This window comes from Benincasa hispida, chromosome 2 (assembly GCF_027475165.1).
Source record: "Benincasa hispida cultivar pf3 chromosome 2, pf3_genome.v1.1, whole genome shotgun sequence".
Classification (NCBI taxonomy): Eukaryota; Viridiplantae; Streptophyta; class Magnoliopsida; order Cucurbitales; family Cucurbitaceae; genus Benincasa; species Benincasa hispida.
Genome location: NC_143479.1, coordinates 42,057,236 through 42,075,026, shown reverse-complemented (window position 1 = coordinate 42,075,026; position 17,791 = coordinate 42,057,236). Strand labels below are relative to the sequence as shown.

General features: G+C 35.9%; 1 protein-coding gene across 4 annotated transcripts; it reads right to left on the bottom strand.

The window, feature by feature from the left end:
* Nucleotides 1-584: 584 nt before the first annotated feature.
* Nucleotides 585-16,287, bottom strand: LOC120069167 (YTH domain-containing protein ECT4-like). 4 transcript variants are annotated; one of them, XM_039020841.2, is made up of 8 exons: nt 15,886-16,287; nt 15,057-15,094; nt 14,768-14,945; nt 10,427-10,506; nt 9,927-10,334; nt 3,705-4,238; nt 2,797-3,009; nt 585-1,812 (listed from the first exon to the last, which is right to left on the bottom strand). In XM_039020841.2, exons 1-8 carry the CDS (start codon nt 15,926-15,928, stop codon nt 1,504-1,506), a joined length of 1,803 nt encoding a protein of 600 aa, XP_038876769.1. In that variant the 5' UTR covers nt 15,929-16,287; the 3' UTR covers nt 585-1,503. The 4 variants fall into 4 exon arrangements, with proteins under 4 accessions (XP_038876769.1, XP_038876770.1, XP_038876771.1 ...); XM_039020842.2 differs by having other exon boundaries at nt 3,705-4,223; nt 15,886-16,268; XM_039020843.2 differs by having other exon boundaries at nt 15,057-15,123; nt 15,886-16,255.
* Between the last annotated feature and the right edge of the window lie 1,504 nt (nt 16,288-17,791).

Below are 17,791 nucleotides of genomic sequence, written 5' to 3'. Positions count from 1 at the left end.
GTTCTAAAAGTTGCACATAGTCCCCTTCAAAGTTTGTCTTTCTTTTGCTTCCTACAATCCTCAAGCCTAAAACAAAATGACACCTTAATATAATTTTTTTTTTTTAAAAAAAAAATTGAATCAAAGACTATTTTTTCATATACTAGAAAGCGAGAAACGTTTCGAATCTCACCACATTCATCAATCAGTAACAAAAGAAAACAAGTGACATTTCGAACTCAAAGGACAGTTGCACACAACCTGTATAAAAGATCCTATTCATTCCAAATAAGGTTGCATGCACCATTCCAAAATACTTAAAAAGTAGACCTTTTGAAACTTCATTTTCAAACTTCTGCAAGATGATATGAGTGGAAAAACCTGAAAATTTGAAACGCAATGTTCTTTGGAAAAAAAGATGAAAAGAGAAGGCAGACCGATAATTAGTTACTATAGTGAAAACCTGGCCTGAAAGCTTTAGGGAGTTCCGGTAAATCAGATATCCCGCCTTGAAGCGACGACATGCTCCAGTCTCACAGTAGAATTCGACTCACTTCAAAATATCTGTTCAAGAGCAGAATAATAGGAAGGTATATGCACAAAGCTTACCCCGTGAGTGGGAAATAAAGAAATTGACTTAAAGGAGGGAGAGTAATTGTTGTACATGATTAAACAGCAAATTACAATTTTCAGAATAGTCCCATCGAATCTATCTCCCTAGCCCTTTGAGAAGTTCTTTGTGGTCTAGACTCTAGAGACATCTAGAATAACATATCTGACATTAAAAAGAAACAAAGGAAAAAAGAAAAAAAGGGAGAAAAACACCAAGTAGCCCTCACCCTCAGGTTAAAACAATTCTCTCCTCTGTTGTAAAATTCACAGCAGCTGCCCTTGGACATATACTAAAGATACCACCCCATAAGAAAATATCAAATAAAACATGTCAACTCCCTAAAACAATGAAATTTTTAGAATTCCTTTATTAATCTGCTTCACCAAATGGGTAACTCCATAAATACCCAGAAACTGGACTACCGATAAGAAATGCAGACATATTCTATTGCATACTTGCTACGTAAACCCCAACCCCTTCAGCAAAATCCTTCCACTCGAGAAATGCCATCAACACCCTCCAGATAAAAGGGAAAATTCGATGCAAATTAAGCAATAGTTTAATCAGAAAAGCGTCTTGCCAAGCGCAAGTAAATTTTCCTCCTGCTGCTTTGGGTAATTGAACATGAAAAAATGGTAAAAAGCGTCAGATATCATCTTCACTGCTATTGGAAATACTGCCTCAGATGTTATCATCATCTATTGGAGAACAGAAAATCAGTCACAAAGGGTGTCTCATGATGTGAAATACCTATCAAACTCGTTCATCTAAATGCTTGAAGGAATCAAAGGAGTCCAATCTTACGGAAATATAATATTTCCGCAATTCCACTAACCGTATCCACCTTCAGATGCTTGGACTTTCATAATACTTAGTCTCTCAGCTTCAAGACTCAGTAAGTCTTAGAACTTTTACTTTACCGGATCATCAAGTGAAACTGAAGCATCTATTCTAGATGTTGCACCCTTTTCCATTTCTGGTTTTTCTTTCTTATTATCATCAAGTCGAAGGGCTTGAGCAAACTGATCAGAAATTGGGCTAATGGATCCACCACCAAGTGAATTTAGAGAATTTGCAGTTGCAAATAGTTGCTGTCTTGTTTTCCTTTCTTTCAAAATCCTCTCCCGCTCGTCATAGAAATCAAAATCATCTATAATAGATGTTCGAGGATCGTGGTCCTTGAAAATTTTCAACATCTCAATACCTTGTTTCAGTGGCACCTGTCAATGTATGACATTAAGAAATAATATCAAGAAGCATGAAAGGAAGGACTAACAAAATTTACCAATACATATGCAAAGTGCTCATTGACTAAGTACCCCAAGCGAAAATACAAATCAAGGGTAAAGGTAATATAAATAAAGCTCTATAGCAGTCAAGAATCAGAGTTGTTTTTTTTTTTTTTTTTTTTTAAATGGAAACCAGATTTTTTCATTGAATTAATGAAATGAGTCTAATGCTCAAAGTACAAGATACAAAACAAAAGGAAACTTAACAACACTTGAAGATACAAGACCACTACTATACCAATACAATGATAGAACTGAAAGATCAATCCTTCTAAAATAAAGAGGCTCAACTAAACAACTAAAGCCCAATAAACAATAGGATATCCATCTGAAGATAGCAGGCCAATAACCTTTTTTTCCATGGACAATTTTCACGATAACTTTAATTTCTACTCTATTATGTCTCTATAGTTTCAAAACTAACTCCTTAGTCCTTCAAACCCATTGTAATTTGGAGAAGTAGAAGGCATCCATGGAACCAAGCGGAGCCTTATTTAAGAAAGGGACAAAAATCAAGAGAACAATACCCAGCAAATAGTTACAAATTCTTCCACTATGTCCAAAGAGACATAGAACCTAATGAGAGACTAAATCTCACTAGAACCCCCTTACACTTAGTCCTTTTCTTTTTGCATACAAGTAGGGCGATGAATTTGACTGGGTAGGTCAATGGAAAATATAAATTTTATACTAAACCTAAGAAAAACTTGACTTGCAGGGCAAAAATTAATTAAAAAAAGAAAGAACATGAGCCTCCGTGACATGAGTGTTTGAAGCTTCTTGCCAAATATAACTCCATTATGTTTTAATAAAGTAATTGCCTAGTACAGGTTCTACCTAACATCTGTATACATTTTTGCTTCATCCACGTAGATGAGGATGCAATTATTAAAGAATATTGATATAAAATGATACCTCCTGAGAATCCCTGCTGTGCGTAACAGGTTTGTTGTCATTATTTTCAAGTAAAACATGCCGAAATCTAATATTAGGAACATCTTTGATGATATGCCACTTAACAGGAAATTGTCCACTCCACCTATCCTGCTGCCAATAATCTGCATTTTTCTCAAAGTCAACAGGTCCGACCATTTCGGCTACACCGCAAAATTGACCACTAGCATTAACCTGCAAGAAAACACGACAAAATTGCTCATACAGCATAATCCACTGAGAACTGTGGTCCATAAACAATAAAGAACAACTGACAGTATTCACCAACAAGAAGAAAGACGATAGAACGCACAAATATGAGGATGGAGAATCAAAATACGTATAACAATTGATGTTAAAGAAACTATCTAATGTGAATAATTTCATTGTCTGCACTGGCACACAAACTAAAGTCATCCCCTTGACAATGCACAGTAATTCAGTTCTTTGTTCAACAATATTCATCAAAATTATTCCATGAAAACATAAGTTGGTTTTAATGGCCACATAAATTAACATTCGAGTTCCTACTCCCCATAAAAAGTTAATGGTAATGTAGCAAGATCAAACAAACTCAAAGAGAATATGCAACACCAACCAACAAAAAGGCACTGCTATGGATTCAGTCATGTTTACAGTTATTTGAAATCTCGACTCTTCTATGTCATTTATATTTACTTATTTTTCCCTCCCTTTTCTTCTAAAATTATTTTATTCCCATAGATCATTCCTCAAGTTCCATAGGTTTTTTTTTTTTTTTAAATTAAAATTTTCCTCCTGCAACCTCCTTGACTGCCTCTCATAATAATATATGACTATTAAGGAATAAGAATTCCATAAGGCAAAAAAGGGAATTCATTTGGAAAAAAAAAAAAAAAAACAGAACTTACGGAGAAAAAGAGAAGAACTGGACAATTTCCTTGCATCTCTTTTGCCTCACGGTAAGCAGCATCCAGTTTCTTGTTACCATGTGGAGTACTAGCCCAAACTTTGTATTTGATACTTCTATGAACATTATCTTCACTAAATGATTTAATAATGAAAAACTTGGCAGTCTCATAATCTGTAGCAAAATTTGGCCGATTGTAGGAGTCGGGACTAATTAATGAGGTTGATAAATCATTTTTGTTTGCACCAGATGCAGCACTTTGTTCGCCTTTTCCCTTGGCCTTCAAAGCTCGTGGCCCCCGATTACGGTCACTAAAGATGCCATGTGGATCATTAAAGAGCGAAATTGAGTCCCGATCCCTGTCTCTTCCTCTGTCCTTCTCAAGGGTAAGTCGACTTCGGTCATTTACAGCAGGATATGAAATGGATGCATTGCCAAAGTTAGAACCCTGATAAGAACTGCTTAACGGGTACCGAGCGTCAAAGGCATTTGAAACCAATCCAAACCCATGCATAGGTCTCTGTTGTAGAGAAACCTAAAATGAAAACAAGTTAATAACAAGATAAAAATATAAAAATCCAAACCAAAATAATAGCTTTTCCAAAACAGAAGGACTAGAATGTACAAGTATAACATGAATAAAGGTTTTCATAGTAGATGCAAAACCATAGTTCTTAAAACTATGCGTGCTCGGCTTCATTCAACTACAGAAATGATAATGTGATGGATGGTTAGAAATGAAGGGGAAAAAATGCTAACTAACTAGCTCAAGTTGAGAGTTCTTCCTACCTCTGCCTTTTCGCAGAAGGGTCAGTGCTTGTGCCTTGTTAGAATGGGTGCAATTATGTGGATTTCTTGAAAGAGAGAGGAATAACAGTTAGAGAGAAAGAGAGGGATTCTAGTGATGTTAGGTCACTAGTAAGATATCTTGTTAACCTTTGAGTTTCGATTTCAAAAATCTTCTGTAAATTACCCTATAGGTTCTATCTTGCATAGTTGGAGCTGCTTGTTGGACTTCCTTTTGTGGGCTTGGGTTTTTTTCCTTTTCTTTTTTTTCCATGTCTTTGTATTCTTTCAAGCTCCTTAACAATGAATCTTCCCTTGACTTAACTAAAACAGAAACTAGGTAACTAATTCCAATGTTTTAAAAGGTTTTCATGTCTCATGCCCACATGCTAGCCTCAAGCTTTTAACCTCGAGGCTTGATTCATAAGAGATCAGGCTTACTCCATATGAATACTAAGCAAAGCGAACCTTCAAGTCCTTACACCTCATATTATTATTGTTACTTTCCTTTTCAGGTAAGAAACTCAGTTTCATTAAGAAAAAATTAGAGAATTACAAAGGCAAACAAAATTCAAACTCGACAGAAAAAGGAAGCACAAGAACAAACTGCAGAAAAAGACTCTAATTCAGGAAAATCAAACCAAGATCATAATGACTAAAAGGCCTGGTAACAGACGCCCAAAGGGACCCAATCTAGTCAACTCCCAAACTTCACCACCTGACCTCTCAACCTATCTAAAGACCATATTATTACACTTGAGCCAAATTCCCCAAATGATAGTGAAGAAATAAATGTGCCACAAGACTGCCCTCATGGCCAAAAAAGTAAACAAAAGAGCACCTGCTCCATCATGGCAAAATGACCTCTATTTCAAACCCAACAAAGCCCCAAAGAGTCCATTGTTGAAGAGGATCTTCAACCTGAATCTTGCTGAGCATGCACCACTGCACGCATAAAACCATGGAAGTGCGATGTTGGATACAGTCTTAAGTGTTGACACATATAATTTCTGCCACAAAAGAAAAAAAAGAAAAAAAGAAAACTTTCCTAACGACTTTAACCTTCCAAAGTGAGGAGAAAGCAAAGGCAGGGTTCGGTGGGGCAAGGAAGAAAGAGCTACAGGAGAATCCTTTGAGGTATCCTCAAACCAAAATATGATGTCCCTTTGCCCAAGAGACACTTGCTGATCAATGAGAATAGGAAGAAGGTCCACCACCTCTAGCACTTCTTTGTTAGAAAGAGGGCGAGAGAATCCTAAAGATGACGCAGAAGAATCAAAGGTCAGTATGACAAAAGCCACATAATGTAACTTTTTACTTAATGTGATATAACCACAGGAAAAATCTCCCAAAAGGGCTTATGTCCCACCCAACCATCCTAGAAGTAGACACTCAAACCATGCCCAACATAATATTTAAAAAGTGAGAATGAAGGGAAATAAGATGCAAAAGCTTTTTAAAGGCGATTACCAAGCTGCATGGTGGCCCCACTAGCAACCCACTCAAAAGGGTGAGGGTCATACCTACACACTATTTAGTCAGCACCAACAACCACCTCCCACTCACCCCTCATCAATCCCCTCCCAAAGGGAATTTCTTATAGCTCTCTCAAGATTCCCCCTAACCAAGGTGGGAATACTAATAGAGAGAAATAAAAATAATAATAATAATAATAATAATAATAATAATAATAATGATAATGATAATAACCATGAAGGTGAGTACAAACTAAATAAGATGAAAAGCCTGAATCTAAAAAGCACCAAAAACTTGGAGGGAGAGCACCAAAAATAAGTCATGAGATGCCAAAACAGAATGAGCCAACAAAGTGAAATACCAAACCAAAAAACTGGAAAAAGAGATTTCACTGGAGCAAGCTAAAAACAACTCTGAAAGTAACACCAAAGAGAAGAACGAAATAAAAAATGAGCTGAAAAACCACCACATAGAAAAATGAACCACCAAAAAACAAGACCACAAATTGGGACTTTAAAGTTTAAAATCCCAGACATCCAAATAAAACAATCACAAAAATTCCATGAAGATGCTATCAATTATTATCAAACAAGATTGATTATGTTCTATTGAAATTGAAAAGTTGTAAAGATTCACGTAAAAAGAAAATTCTAAGGGGGTGTTCGGCTCACTAACATGAGTTGAGTTGAGTTAGTATAATATACCAACTCATTATTTGGCACACCAACTTTAAATGTTGGAGGAGTTCAGTTAGTATATTTTACCAACTCACCTCAACTCTTCCTTCTTCCCATGTTTCAATGGCTTTCACCTATCAGCCATTGTCACACTCCGAGAACTAACTCCAGACTCCAACAACCACCTTCGATGACAACTCTAGCAACTAACTCCGAGCTCCGTCAACCACCTCCGATGATAATTCCGACGACAAAATCCAAACTCCAAAAACCACCTTTGATTACAGCTCCGACGACCAACTCTGAGCTCCGACGACCTTCGCGCGACCAACTCCGACAACCACCTCCGGTGACCCAACTCTAATGGCCACCTTTGTGCTACCAACTCCGTCGACCAATTGGCTCCAACAACAAACTCCGATGACCAACTCCGTAGGTTCTAACAACCACCTCCAACTACAAACTTCGATGAAAATCACCTTCGATGATCACCTTTGAGCAAGCAACTCTGACGACCAACTTAAGGCTTTGACAACCACCTTCGACGAAAAACTCCAACAATCAACTTTAATACCACCTTCATGCGACTAACTTCGGGCTCCGATAGTCACCTCCGATTACAATCTCTAGCAAAAATCATTTTTGATGATCAACTTCAACGACCACTTTCGCCCGACCAACTCCAGGATTCGAAAACCACCTCTAATGACAAACTTCGACAACCAACTCCAATACACCTTCATGTGACCAACTTCAAGCTCCGACAACCACCTTCGACTACAAACTCCAGCAAAAATCATCTTCAATAATCAACTTCGACAACCACATTCGACTACTATAAGACTGATGACTGTTAAAGTATGTTGTAGAGTGGTTGATTATATAAAAAAAAAATATTATTTTGTTTACATTAAGTGCAATATTTATATATAATGAAATCACATATCAAATAAGTGTTAAAGAATATTTAGACGAAAAATATGTTTGTAGTTGAAAAGTATGTTACATATAGCAAAAAAAAACCATAAAATGAAAAAAAAAAGTTCTTGGAACATTTTCTAGCAAAAATTAATAAAAAATAGAGATTTGTTCTCTGATGATCCCCCAAATTTAGAGGAAATGAAAGTGAAACTATTGAAGAAATGTGGTGACATTCCATTTGCTATTACGATGATGGGGGAGATTTAATTAAAAAAATTCATGACATAGTAAAAATATATAGCGACAATAGGAAGAAGAAGAAAAAGAAGAAGACGATAATGAAATTTATGGAGAAAAATTAGCTAGAATCCAAAGTTTTGATTTCGCTTTAGTTTCTCATTTTATTTAACCATGTTTCTACAAGAAATGTAATGGGTTAATTGTTGTTCATTACCCAAAAAGAAAGAAAGAAAGAAAGAAAAGTTTTGAAAATTAAAAGAAAAAATTGCAATCCATATTTTATTCAAACAAAGATGGGTAGAATTATTGAAAAAAGTTTCAAAACAAAAATAGTAATCATAAAAGCATATTATTTAGAATTAAAAAAAACTGCATCAGATACCCAGACATATGAACTCAACTTTGTACCTCAAACATAGACATGAATTCAGACCAAATAACTCTGCACCCCAAACACAGACATATGAATTCAAACCAAATAACTTTGCACTCCAAACACAGAAATATGAATTCAGACCAAATAACTCTGCACCCCAAACACAGACATATGAACTCCACAGATATATGAATTCCACAGACATGTGAACTCCAGACATCGTATCTTAACTTAGCGCCCCAAAATGTAGCGTATCATGTTCCAACAAAATGGTAAGAAGAACCATCAATGATTGCCTTGAAGTTATTTTCTTAAAGAAAAAGTACAAAGAAAAATAAAGAAGTAATCACGTACAACACCCCCCCCCCCCCCCACCAAAAACACCAATTAAAAGTAAACCAATAAAAACTGAAAAACCCCAAAATCCTCTTCACAAAACACACACATCTCCATACACAAAGCACATCATTTGGATTGCAAGAGCACAGTCGTCAGTCATAAACCTTTTCTAAACAAAATCAAGAAGGTTCACCCTCTTTTGATTTTAAATTTTTTACTACATATATAAAACTATGGCACGTACCTACATGTATACATAATAATTTTTCAGAAACAAGATTATCATGAAATGAACACATAGCAGATAACAGATATTGACCTATGTAAAATTCATGCTAAAAGAAAGCAATCCAAACCAACTTGTGTAAATAGGATTTGTTCTATAGGTCAGGTCAAACAACTATGTCCTTAAGTTCTAAGAAACCAATCCAAAAAATATCACTAGAATCCTCCCAAAACAAGGATAAATTAGTTCTCAACAGTCACCATGATAACAAGGGATGAAATATAAAATACCACCTTACATTTCACCCTTACAAAATGGTCCCAATTTATTTACTTGACTTTGCAACATTCGAAGTGGATATATTAGTAAAATACTCACACCTTAACCAAATGCCATAAAAAAAGCAAATTCATAAAATCAAATGTATGTGATTATATGTTTTGACTCTTGCTTACACAGACCTCTACTGATCCATAAAAACTCATTCCTCAAGCTTAGAATATTTGAAGTCAATAAACTAGTTTGACCGGCATGAATCATCACTAATTCTCCCTTATTTCTTCTCTCTTTTGAATGAGATTGAGTACTTTCAATACGGAAGCAAGCTAAAACACATCAGATAAAATCAAATGCATTTGATATCATTAACAGGTCTCTTCATTAATTTGACTTCTCATGTAACTTTAAAGAAAGCTATTTTATACGAAGGAATTCTGTATTTAATAAGAGTAAGATTTAAATTATCAAGGGTAAGATTTAGATTGGCACTTAATTTATCATTCATATTAATATAATATTTCTTCCTAATCAAATTTCCTTTTAAGGAAATAATATGATATTCCTAATTAGTAAGGGGGTGTTCAACCCAAGGATTTGAGGGGTAGGAGTTGGAGGGAGTAGAGTTGTTTGGCCTAAGGAATTCGTGGATCCCACGACTAAAAACATCAATTTTGTCTTATTAACTTCTTAATCTGTGGGGTCCAAGAGTTCACAACTCCACTCCTTGTCCCAAAAGCCCTCTAAGATATTTAAATGATAATAAGATATTGTGGGGGATAAAATGACTGGTAGGAAACAGCTCATGTAGGCTAATACAAGCAATACCAAACAGGGATTTTAGGTTGTAGAAGCATCTATAATAAGCTTTCCAAACTACCACCAGCTATAATAAACAAAATTAACCTGCCCAACATTCTGATCATTTGAACCAAGTACTCCTATTGGCTGTGGATAGGCTGCTGCCGGAGATGCTAAGGAGCCTGAACCCAGATTTCCACCACCAAAGGACCCAAAATTTAGCAAGAAACCTGTTCCTGGTCCATATAGCATGTTGTCAAATGTACTACTCTCAGGTGATATCATCTCTGTTGGTGAAACGGGAACTGCAGAAGATCCATGAGGTAAACCAGGTGCAGCTTGTTGTGGGTAGTATGATGGGGAGAATGGGACTTGTTGAGGAGAATATAGCTGTCCATCTAACATAACAGAAGGCATAGGAGTAGCAACCGGTGAATATTGTCCATATGCCATATCTGGATTGAAGCCATAACCAGAATGAAAGACAATAGATGGATTATCATTGTACATAACCTGTTCCATGGACAAATCAAAAAAAGAATTAGATATACATAATCTATTTTTATATGGATATAAGAACAGCATGTTTTCAAAAGTAAACTTACTGGCGATACAACTGGAAAACTATCAGCATTTACATACTGTGAATAAGCATCCCAAGCACCAGTACTACTTCCACCATATCCTGAAGTCAACACATGGACATGACATGTTAGAAAATAATTTGTCAGTAATAGGAATAAAAAACATTGCAACATACGTGAAAACTAATATATAATATATTAGTAACCAGGATATAAATCAAAAGGTGTTCAAAAGCCGGCAAGAAGAACAAGATTTATCGTCCCCTATACGTGAGTTGTCAGGTATGGATGTCTTCAACTCAGGCGGCAACCCCCAATGAAGCACAAAAGCAATGTACTAATAACCAGGATCCCCTTTAGAAGTTGATATTTTGAATAAACAATATTACAAAACGTGTCAAGAAGCAGCCCAAAAGAGAAGCTACACTTCTTATCCCATATAGACAAAGAGGTGTCCTCAACTGAAGGGGGCTAGCCTGTGATTTTTACCATGTGATCTGGAAGCAACACTAATCTAAGAAGCTCGAGCTTGTGCCCCAGCTTGGTATCTTAATCTTATGTTTTGTTTAAAAGATGATAGATTCTAAACCAATGGTTATGGTGCTCCTGTTCCCCTGGTCTTGAGCAAAAAGTTTGGAGGGATTAGTTTGTCTTTTATGGTTCCTACGAGACTTAATAAATTTTTCTGTAAGGCTTTATGCAGACACCCACCCACCCCCCCCCCCCCCCCATAAAAAAAAACAAATGTATTGTGGCTCAATTCAGTTCCTCTAGAGTTTTCTATTGGATAACTTAATTGGAAAGGAATGAGGATCTTTCCAATGGTTGAGAGATCTTTAATTGAGATAGGAAATATTGTGTTTGCTTAACAAAATATTGTTGCATTTATGTAATCCTCTTAGAGTGGAGCTCATTGCATTCCTTTCTACAAGTATTTTCTTTCTATTATTTATACCAGTTGGGAAATTCTCTGTATCATCTTCTGCCTCTGAGGGGTATATGGATATATGTTGGATCAGGGAAGAGGTCAATAGGTAGCTGTCAGATACCATTGTAGCATCAATGAACCACCTCTTTCTTATATTGGTCTCCCTCCAAGAAGAAAGAAGTCTGAGGAGGGGTTTTGACACCTGAACTTGAAAGGGTGCAAGCTGAAAACACTAAAACAATCTAATATTTCTAAGGATGGAAGGCTCGCCATAGAGTAATGATCTTTTTCACCAAAGCCTTGCCGTGGATATCAAAGAAAGATCACAAATCCTCGAGAGGTGGCGTAGAGGGCTTAGGATGTTCTGAGATCCTCTCAAGATATCAGCTTCAAGCCTCTAGATAGAAAACTTAATAATTTGAAATCCTTGTTGTCTCCCGAAGCTAGCTTTGGGGCAGGCGGATAAACCTCCTTGGAATTGGTGGGGTAGGCTATGAGAATAATGCATGGAGTGTGGCAGAATACCCCAATTATAAATATATATATATAAAAATTAAAAAGCAAGGGTTTGTTTGAGGAAGGCCCATAAATGGTTGCTTCTTGTTGTTATGATATGTATTTATTTTGTAATTATAATTAGTTGTCCTTTATTGTAATTTTATATCTCCTAGATTAGGGTTTTCTTAGTTGCCTATATATATGTATATTCAGCCTGATTAATTAATTGAATTAGATTATAATTCTCTCTAAAATTATTGAGTACATCGTGGAAGGTAGTCTCTATTCCTTAGGAGGTTGGTGACAAGGATATGGATAACAATTGACATAAGAGGAAGGAATGAATACTCAATTGCTAAGGGAAGGTCTACAGTTGAAAATGGTTGAAATCCAACTCTAAGTGAATTAATGAATGGGTAATATCTTATGGCATTCAACATTCCTACGAACATAGATAATTTTAAAGAACAAAGGTGAATTTCTTAGGATATTCTCTCAACTCTCAAGTACATAATATATCAATACTAATGAGGCTACTATGCTTTTATGGTCTCTTTTCCTAGGACGATTGAATACCTATAACAGAGTCTTAGCAATGCATCCTAGTTATGCAATCATCGACTAGTTGGTGATGTAAGCAGAATGGGGTTAAATTGGGTAATTAGGTAATAGGTTTAAGTTAATTTCCTTTTTATGCCACTTCTACTAAAACTCTATAAACAGGAGTTCCCCCTATGTATGCACAATTAATGAATAAGATTTCAAGAATTCTCCAAGATTCATAGTCTACATCAAATTGGTATCAGAGCGCTTTCATGAAAGTGCCTGATGGTGATCAAGAACACCAACAAGCTTCCCAGCCTTCAAACTCGGGATAAGAAGCATCCTTCACCACATCTCCTCAAGCCATGAAACGAAGACTTGGCAATTTGGAAACTTTAGTGGGTGGTTTATGGGACAATATGATTTTAATGCAAACCTCAATCGCACTGTCGCAGCAAGCTATTGAGAAGCTATCGTTGGAAATGGGAAAGATGACCAACAATCAATCAAGAACCAACCAAGAAAATCCAAGGATGCAAGAAATCTACCCAAAAGACAAATTTCAGAATTTCAACCAACAATCAGTTATCAAAATCATCCAGTAGGAATTCTTCCTCAAGAACAAAGACCGATTCCACACAATATGATGGGATATGATTCGGATTCTTCAAGCGATGAAGGTTGTCCACAATTCCACCAAAATTATTATCCAAGGTACCCTCCTAACACTTTGTATCAAGAAAACCATCTCCAAGCACAAGAACCATACCAAGAACACAGAAATTATGGTCATAATGGCCTTGTTTTCTATCAAGAGGAGAATTATGGTCAACATTTTCAAGAAAGAGCGAGAAGTCCACTAATTCAAGAAAGAGCAAGAAGTCCCTTCATCCAGAGAAATCAAACGGTAAACAATCACCACTTTCAGAATTACCAAGATCCAACCAAATACGGCTTTCCACATAATTCTATATGTATCTATGAGATCAAGTATGGAATTCTATTTACTCACTTTAAATTGAGTATCCGTTTCCTGTTGATACAATAAATACCCTCCCAAGACCTCAAGATCAGGCGGGTAATAATTCTCATGTCCAAGAAACCTATCCAACTTATCATAATGGTCAACAACATCACTCACTGTTTAGACATTATGACCAAGAGAAGCTGTCCAAGAATATCAAGATTGGCAACATCATAACTTGAAACATCAATATTGGCACCAAGATTTGGATTATAGAATGAAAATTGACCTGCCTTACTATAATGGCCAAATGAATGTTGGTTTTTTGAATTGGGCCAAGACCTGTGCCTTTGACCATAAAGTCAAGGAACATCTAGATCGAGGGCATGGGCAGTATAATCGAGATGGAATATTTGGAATTTTGGATGGAGTTTTTGACATTGCAGCAGCTGCAACGGAGGTACTAGATGACCTTGATGATGAAAGATTTGATGAACTCGATGGACTTGATAGAAATTTTGTCTTGGACTTTTTTACATAAAAGTTTTGTTCGAGATGTAGGAGGTTGGTTTCGCCATGCTCCCCTATACATACAAGTTTATTTTATTTATTAGTTGTTTCATTTTTCCTTCTTTTTTTTTTTGTTAAGATTTTTCTTCTTTTTAAAACTTGAGGACGAGTTTTCTTTTGGAGGTATAGAATGATGTAAGTAGAATGGGGTTAAATTGGGTAATTAGGTAATAGGTTTAGGTTAATTCCCTTTTTATCCCCACTTGTATTAAACCTCTATCAATAAGAGTCTTCCCCCATGTATGGACAATTAATGAATAAGATTTTCATTCAAGAATTATCCAAGATTCGTAGTCTACATCAGTTGGTGTCCCAGGTGCAAGCTCGGGAAAAAAGAGGAGAATATCGAATTTTTTTATGCCTTCTTTGTGATAGTGAAAAACTTGTTCAAAATCGATGACTCAACAATTTTCGTACCTAGATGACTACACCCAGTATACTTGATCCATATTTTTTTTGGATATACCCTTTGAGAGCGAGAAAAGACAAAAGAAAACAAATTAATCAATAAACATTCAACCATGTTTTGAAAGATTAGAATGCCAAAGAAAAGAACATTTGAGGATAGATAAGTCTTTCTAAGACCTTTCTTGTTTTTTCTTCTCCTCTTGAATCTCTCTCTCTAGTCTCTATTAAGGATGATTATAACCATAATTTTATTTAATTACTGCCGATTATTTATTTAACCTGTCTGGCTTCTTCCTTTGGGGACTGCAACCCATATACATTTCATATCTTTGTGAAAATTTCATTTTTCTTAATCCCAAAGAGAGAAAGAGAGAGAAGAAGAAGAAGCGAAGAGGAGTACAAGATGTCCCAATCCTAACTGGATAACAGCAGAGAAAGTGGGAGAACTAACCACCATATTGAATATTTGGTTCATGCGAAGCATATACGTTCACAGGATGAACATTGCTAATACTTGTTCCTGCATCCATAGATACTTTCTGCTCTATGGAATCCCTTGACGGCCCAATAATTATTGCACTTGAAGAAGGATTTGTTGAAGGAATCCTTCCACCTTTAGGTGAGAGTTGCTGATAATGAATCGAGAAAAAAATGCCAGATGTAAACATCAGTTGTCAAAACCTATAAACATGCAAAGCAAGCACAAGGGAAAATATTCAGGAGGAATTAAGCAGCATTACCTGCTCTTTCAGGTTATCTGGCCTAAGAGATCTTTCTCCTGCATAAATAATTGATTGTTCAGTGCCCCTATAGAGGACAAAAGTACTTAGAAAATGCCTATTTCGTAGTAGCTAAAATAAAAGAAGAACTAATCTTTCCACATAAAGTTCCCAATAATTCCATACACACACTCGGCTTATATTTCTTCACTCTAGATGAAGGTTTACATAAATCAAGACCAAGAAGCAGAAAGTGGATTACTCTGTAATTTGACCTATTGAATCTTTTGGAATAAAAATGAAGGTGCTTTCTCAGTCGAAGATCGTAGACATAGATCTATGATGACCGACTATCAACCCACCGGGAAAGGCATTCCATCACACGGTCAACAGGTCCACTGTCAAGTGTCAACTCAAAGACCGGAAGAAAAAAAAAATAGTGGAAAAATCACAACTACAATGGTTTAGCTCTCTGTCGGTGCCTCTCTTTGGCAGAGAACATCGATGTTACAACAAACAAAAACCCTAGTAGCAGAGAAGAAGCACATAAACGGGTAAATCAAAATCTTCTTCAGCAAACAATTTAGTAACACTGTACATTCCCAATTCACAGTCCCAAAAATGCACAAATCAATCGCTCTATGTTCAATTTCGCCGGAAAAAGAAAACAAAACTTGAACAAGATCTTGGCTATTCAGGAGTTGACATGGCACAATTCAGCAAAACAATAGGCGGTTATAACGAGGAACACAATTCAAAACCCAAAAAACAAAAAAAAAAAAAAAAAACAAAAAAAAAAGAAGAAGAAGAAGAAATGAATCAGTGGTCAAACAAGATGCAAGGAACATACCAATAGGAGCGATTCGATCCTGGTCCTCGTCGGGACGTTCCATAAAAACAGAGATCCAGAAACAGAAGTGAGGTAGAAAATCTTAAACACAATCAGATTGGAATGGAAAATTGAGGGTGGAAGAAGGGGGAGAAAATCAAACGGGAAAATTTGAGAGGGATTTTGGGATTTGAATGGAAGAGAATAAAAAGGGTTTTAGGTTTTACGAGCCAATGATTTTTTTACCAAATTAAAAAAAAAAAAAAAAACAAAAGAAAAAAAGAAAGAATTGAATCGGAATTTGGCTGTCTATGGCGGTTTGTGCTTAAAAACGTTTGCTGGCGGAGGCCCAAAAGCAATCCCCATGCCGAAGACCTTACTCGATAATTTTAAATCCTAAAAGTAAACATTTAATTTTTATTTGTCTTTAAAAAAAAACCCAAAGATAAATACCTAATTAAGAGAATAATTTAGCTTTTTTTTTTTAAGAGAATAATTGAGCTTTCTATATCTACTTAAAATAATGGGCAAATATCATATTTATACTTCTAAACTTTGAGATTATATTTATTGAAACCTCAAATTAATAATTGTATGAATCTAAATTGTAAGTAAATCAATTTAGACCATTTATTAGTGATTCAGTGCTATTTTCACTTAATTCCATTTAACGTCAACTCAAAATCATCTAAGTAAAATTATTTTTCTCCAAAAATCTCACCATAGTAGCAAGGAAAGTATTGTGTATTTCTTTTTCCAAATAAGTAAAGAAAAATAGAGGTAATGAGTAGATGAAAGACCACTCAAATTTAATGAAAAATAGCTATAGTTTATCGATTCTCACATTTGCTCTAATTTACATTAATTTTTGCATTTAAAAAAGCCTCATACATTAGGTACAAAAGAAAAAAAATACTCTTAATACTTCCAAAGTAAGTATAGCCCAATTGGCATAAAGTTTATCCTCTTAGTCAAAAGGTATAAAAGTTTAAGGATATGATTTGATTAGTATTATTATAGTAAGATATTTTCATTCATTTACTAATTCTACATTTTAGTACATAGGGTTCGAAAAAGAATTAGTTCTTCTAATCCTTGCCTTCAAAATGTTAGTGATAGTTTCCAATATGGGTTGGTTTGAGTCGGTAAAAATTACCAATTCAATGTTTGGCCCATCAACTTTAAATATTAGGGGGATTGAGTTGATTATCTTTACCAACTCTCCCTCCCTCTAATGTTTTAAATGACTCCACTCGTCGGTCACCGCAGGTGACATTGTGCCGCATTTCAACAACCATCTTTGTGCAATCAACACTAAGCTTCGATAACCATCTCTGACGTCCAGCAAATACAATGTCTGAAGTGACAAGTTTGATGATCACCTCAAGGGATCAACTCTAGTGACAATCACCTTTGACGACCAACACCGACATTCATCTCACACAACCAAATTCGGTGAAGAGCACCTGAATAATCAACTTCAGCGAGGACCACCTCTAGCAGTCAAACTTCGATAATCACCTCGGGCGACCAATTTCGACCACCAACTTCTTTGTTGATAACACTGAAAATGTGTTATCTAGCTCCACTTAATTCAAAGTCGTTCCTTCGTGTTATGTGTTTATATAGTGATTTTACAGATGTTGGGCATTAAAGAGGTAGAATCAAGCAATAAGATCGAAATGAAGCTAAAACAGACCAAAACAAAGCTCGAATGCATCATTACCAAAATTCCTCTGAATGAAGCTTCCTTCCCAGCCTAAGCCCGATGTGTGTAATGTTAATGCCATCACGACAATTAGCTGCTTTGAAGTCTCTTCTACACCACCTCTTCCACCAACTGATGAGTCAAATGAGTTGAAAAGAGAAGATGAATTTGAGGAAGAACCTGAAGGACCAACCCCGACCAAAAGATGTGAGGTAAGCT

What these genes read in the sequence shown, in the direction of transcription:
- LOC120069167 (XM_039020841.2), bottom strand. Translation starts at nt 15,928, where the DNA reads ATGGAACGTCCCGACGAGGACCAGGATCGAATCGCTCCTATTG. An exon ending in CAGATAACCTGAAAGAGCAG is followed by an intron (nt 14,946 to 15,056) that starts GTAATGCTGCTT and finishes ATTCATTATCAG; the next exon opens with CAACTCTCACCTAAAGGTGG. An exon ending in ATGATCAGAATGTTGGGCAG is followed by an intron (nt 4,239 to 9,926) that starts GTTAATTTTGTT and finishes TTTTCATTTTAG; the next exon opens with GTTTCTCTACAACAGAGACC.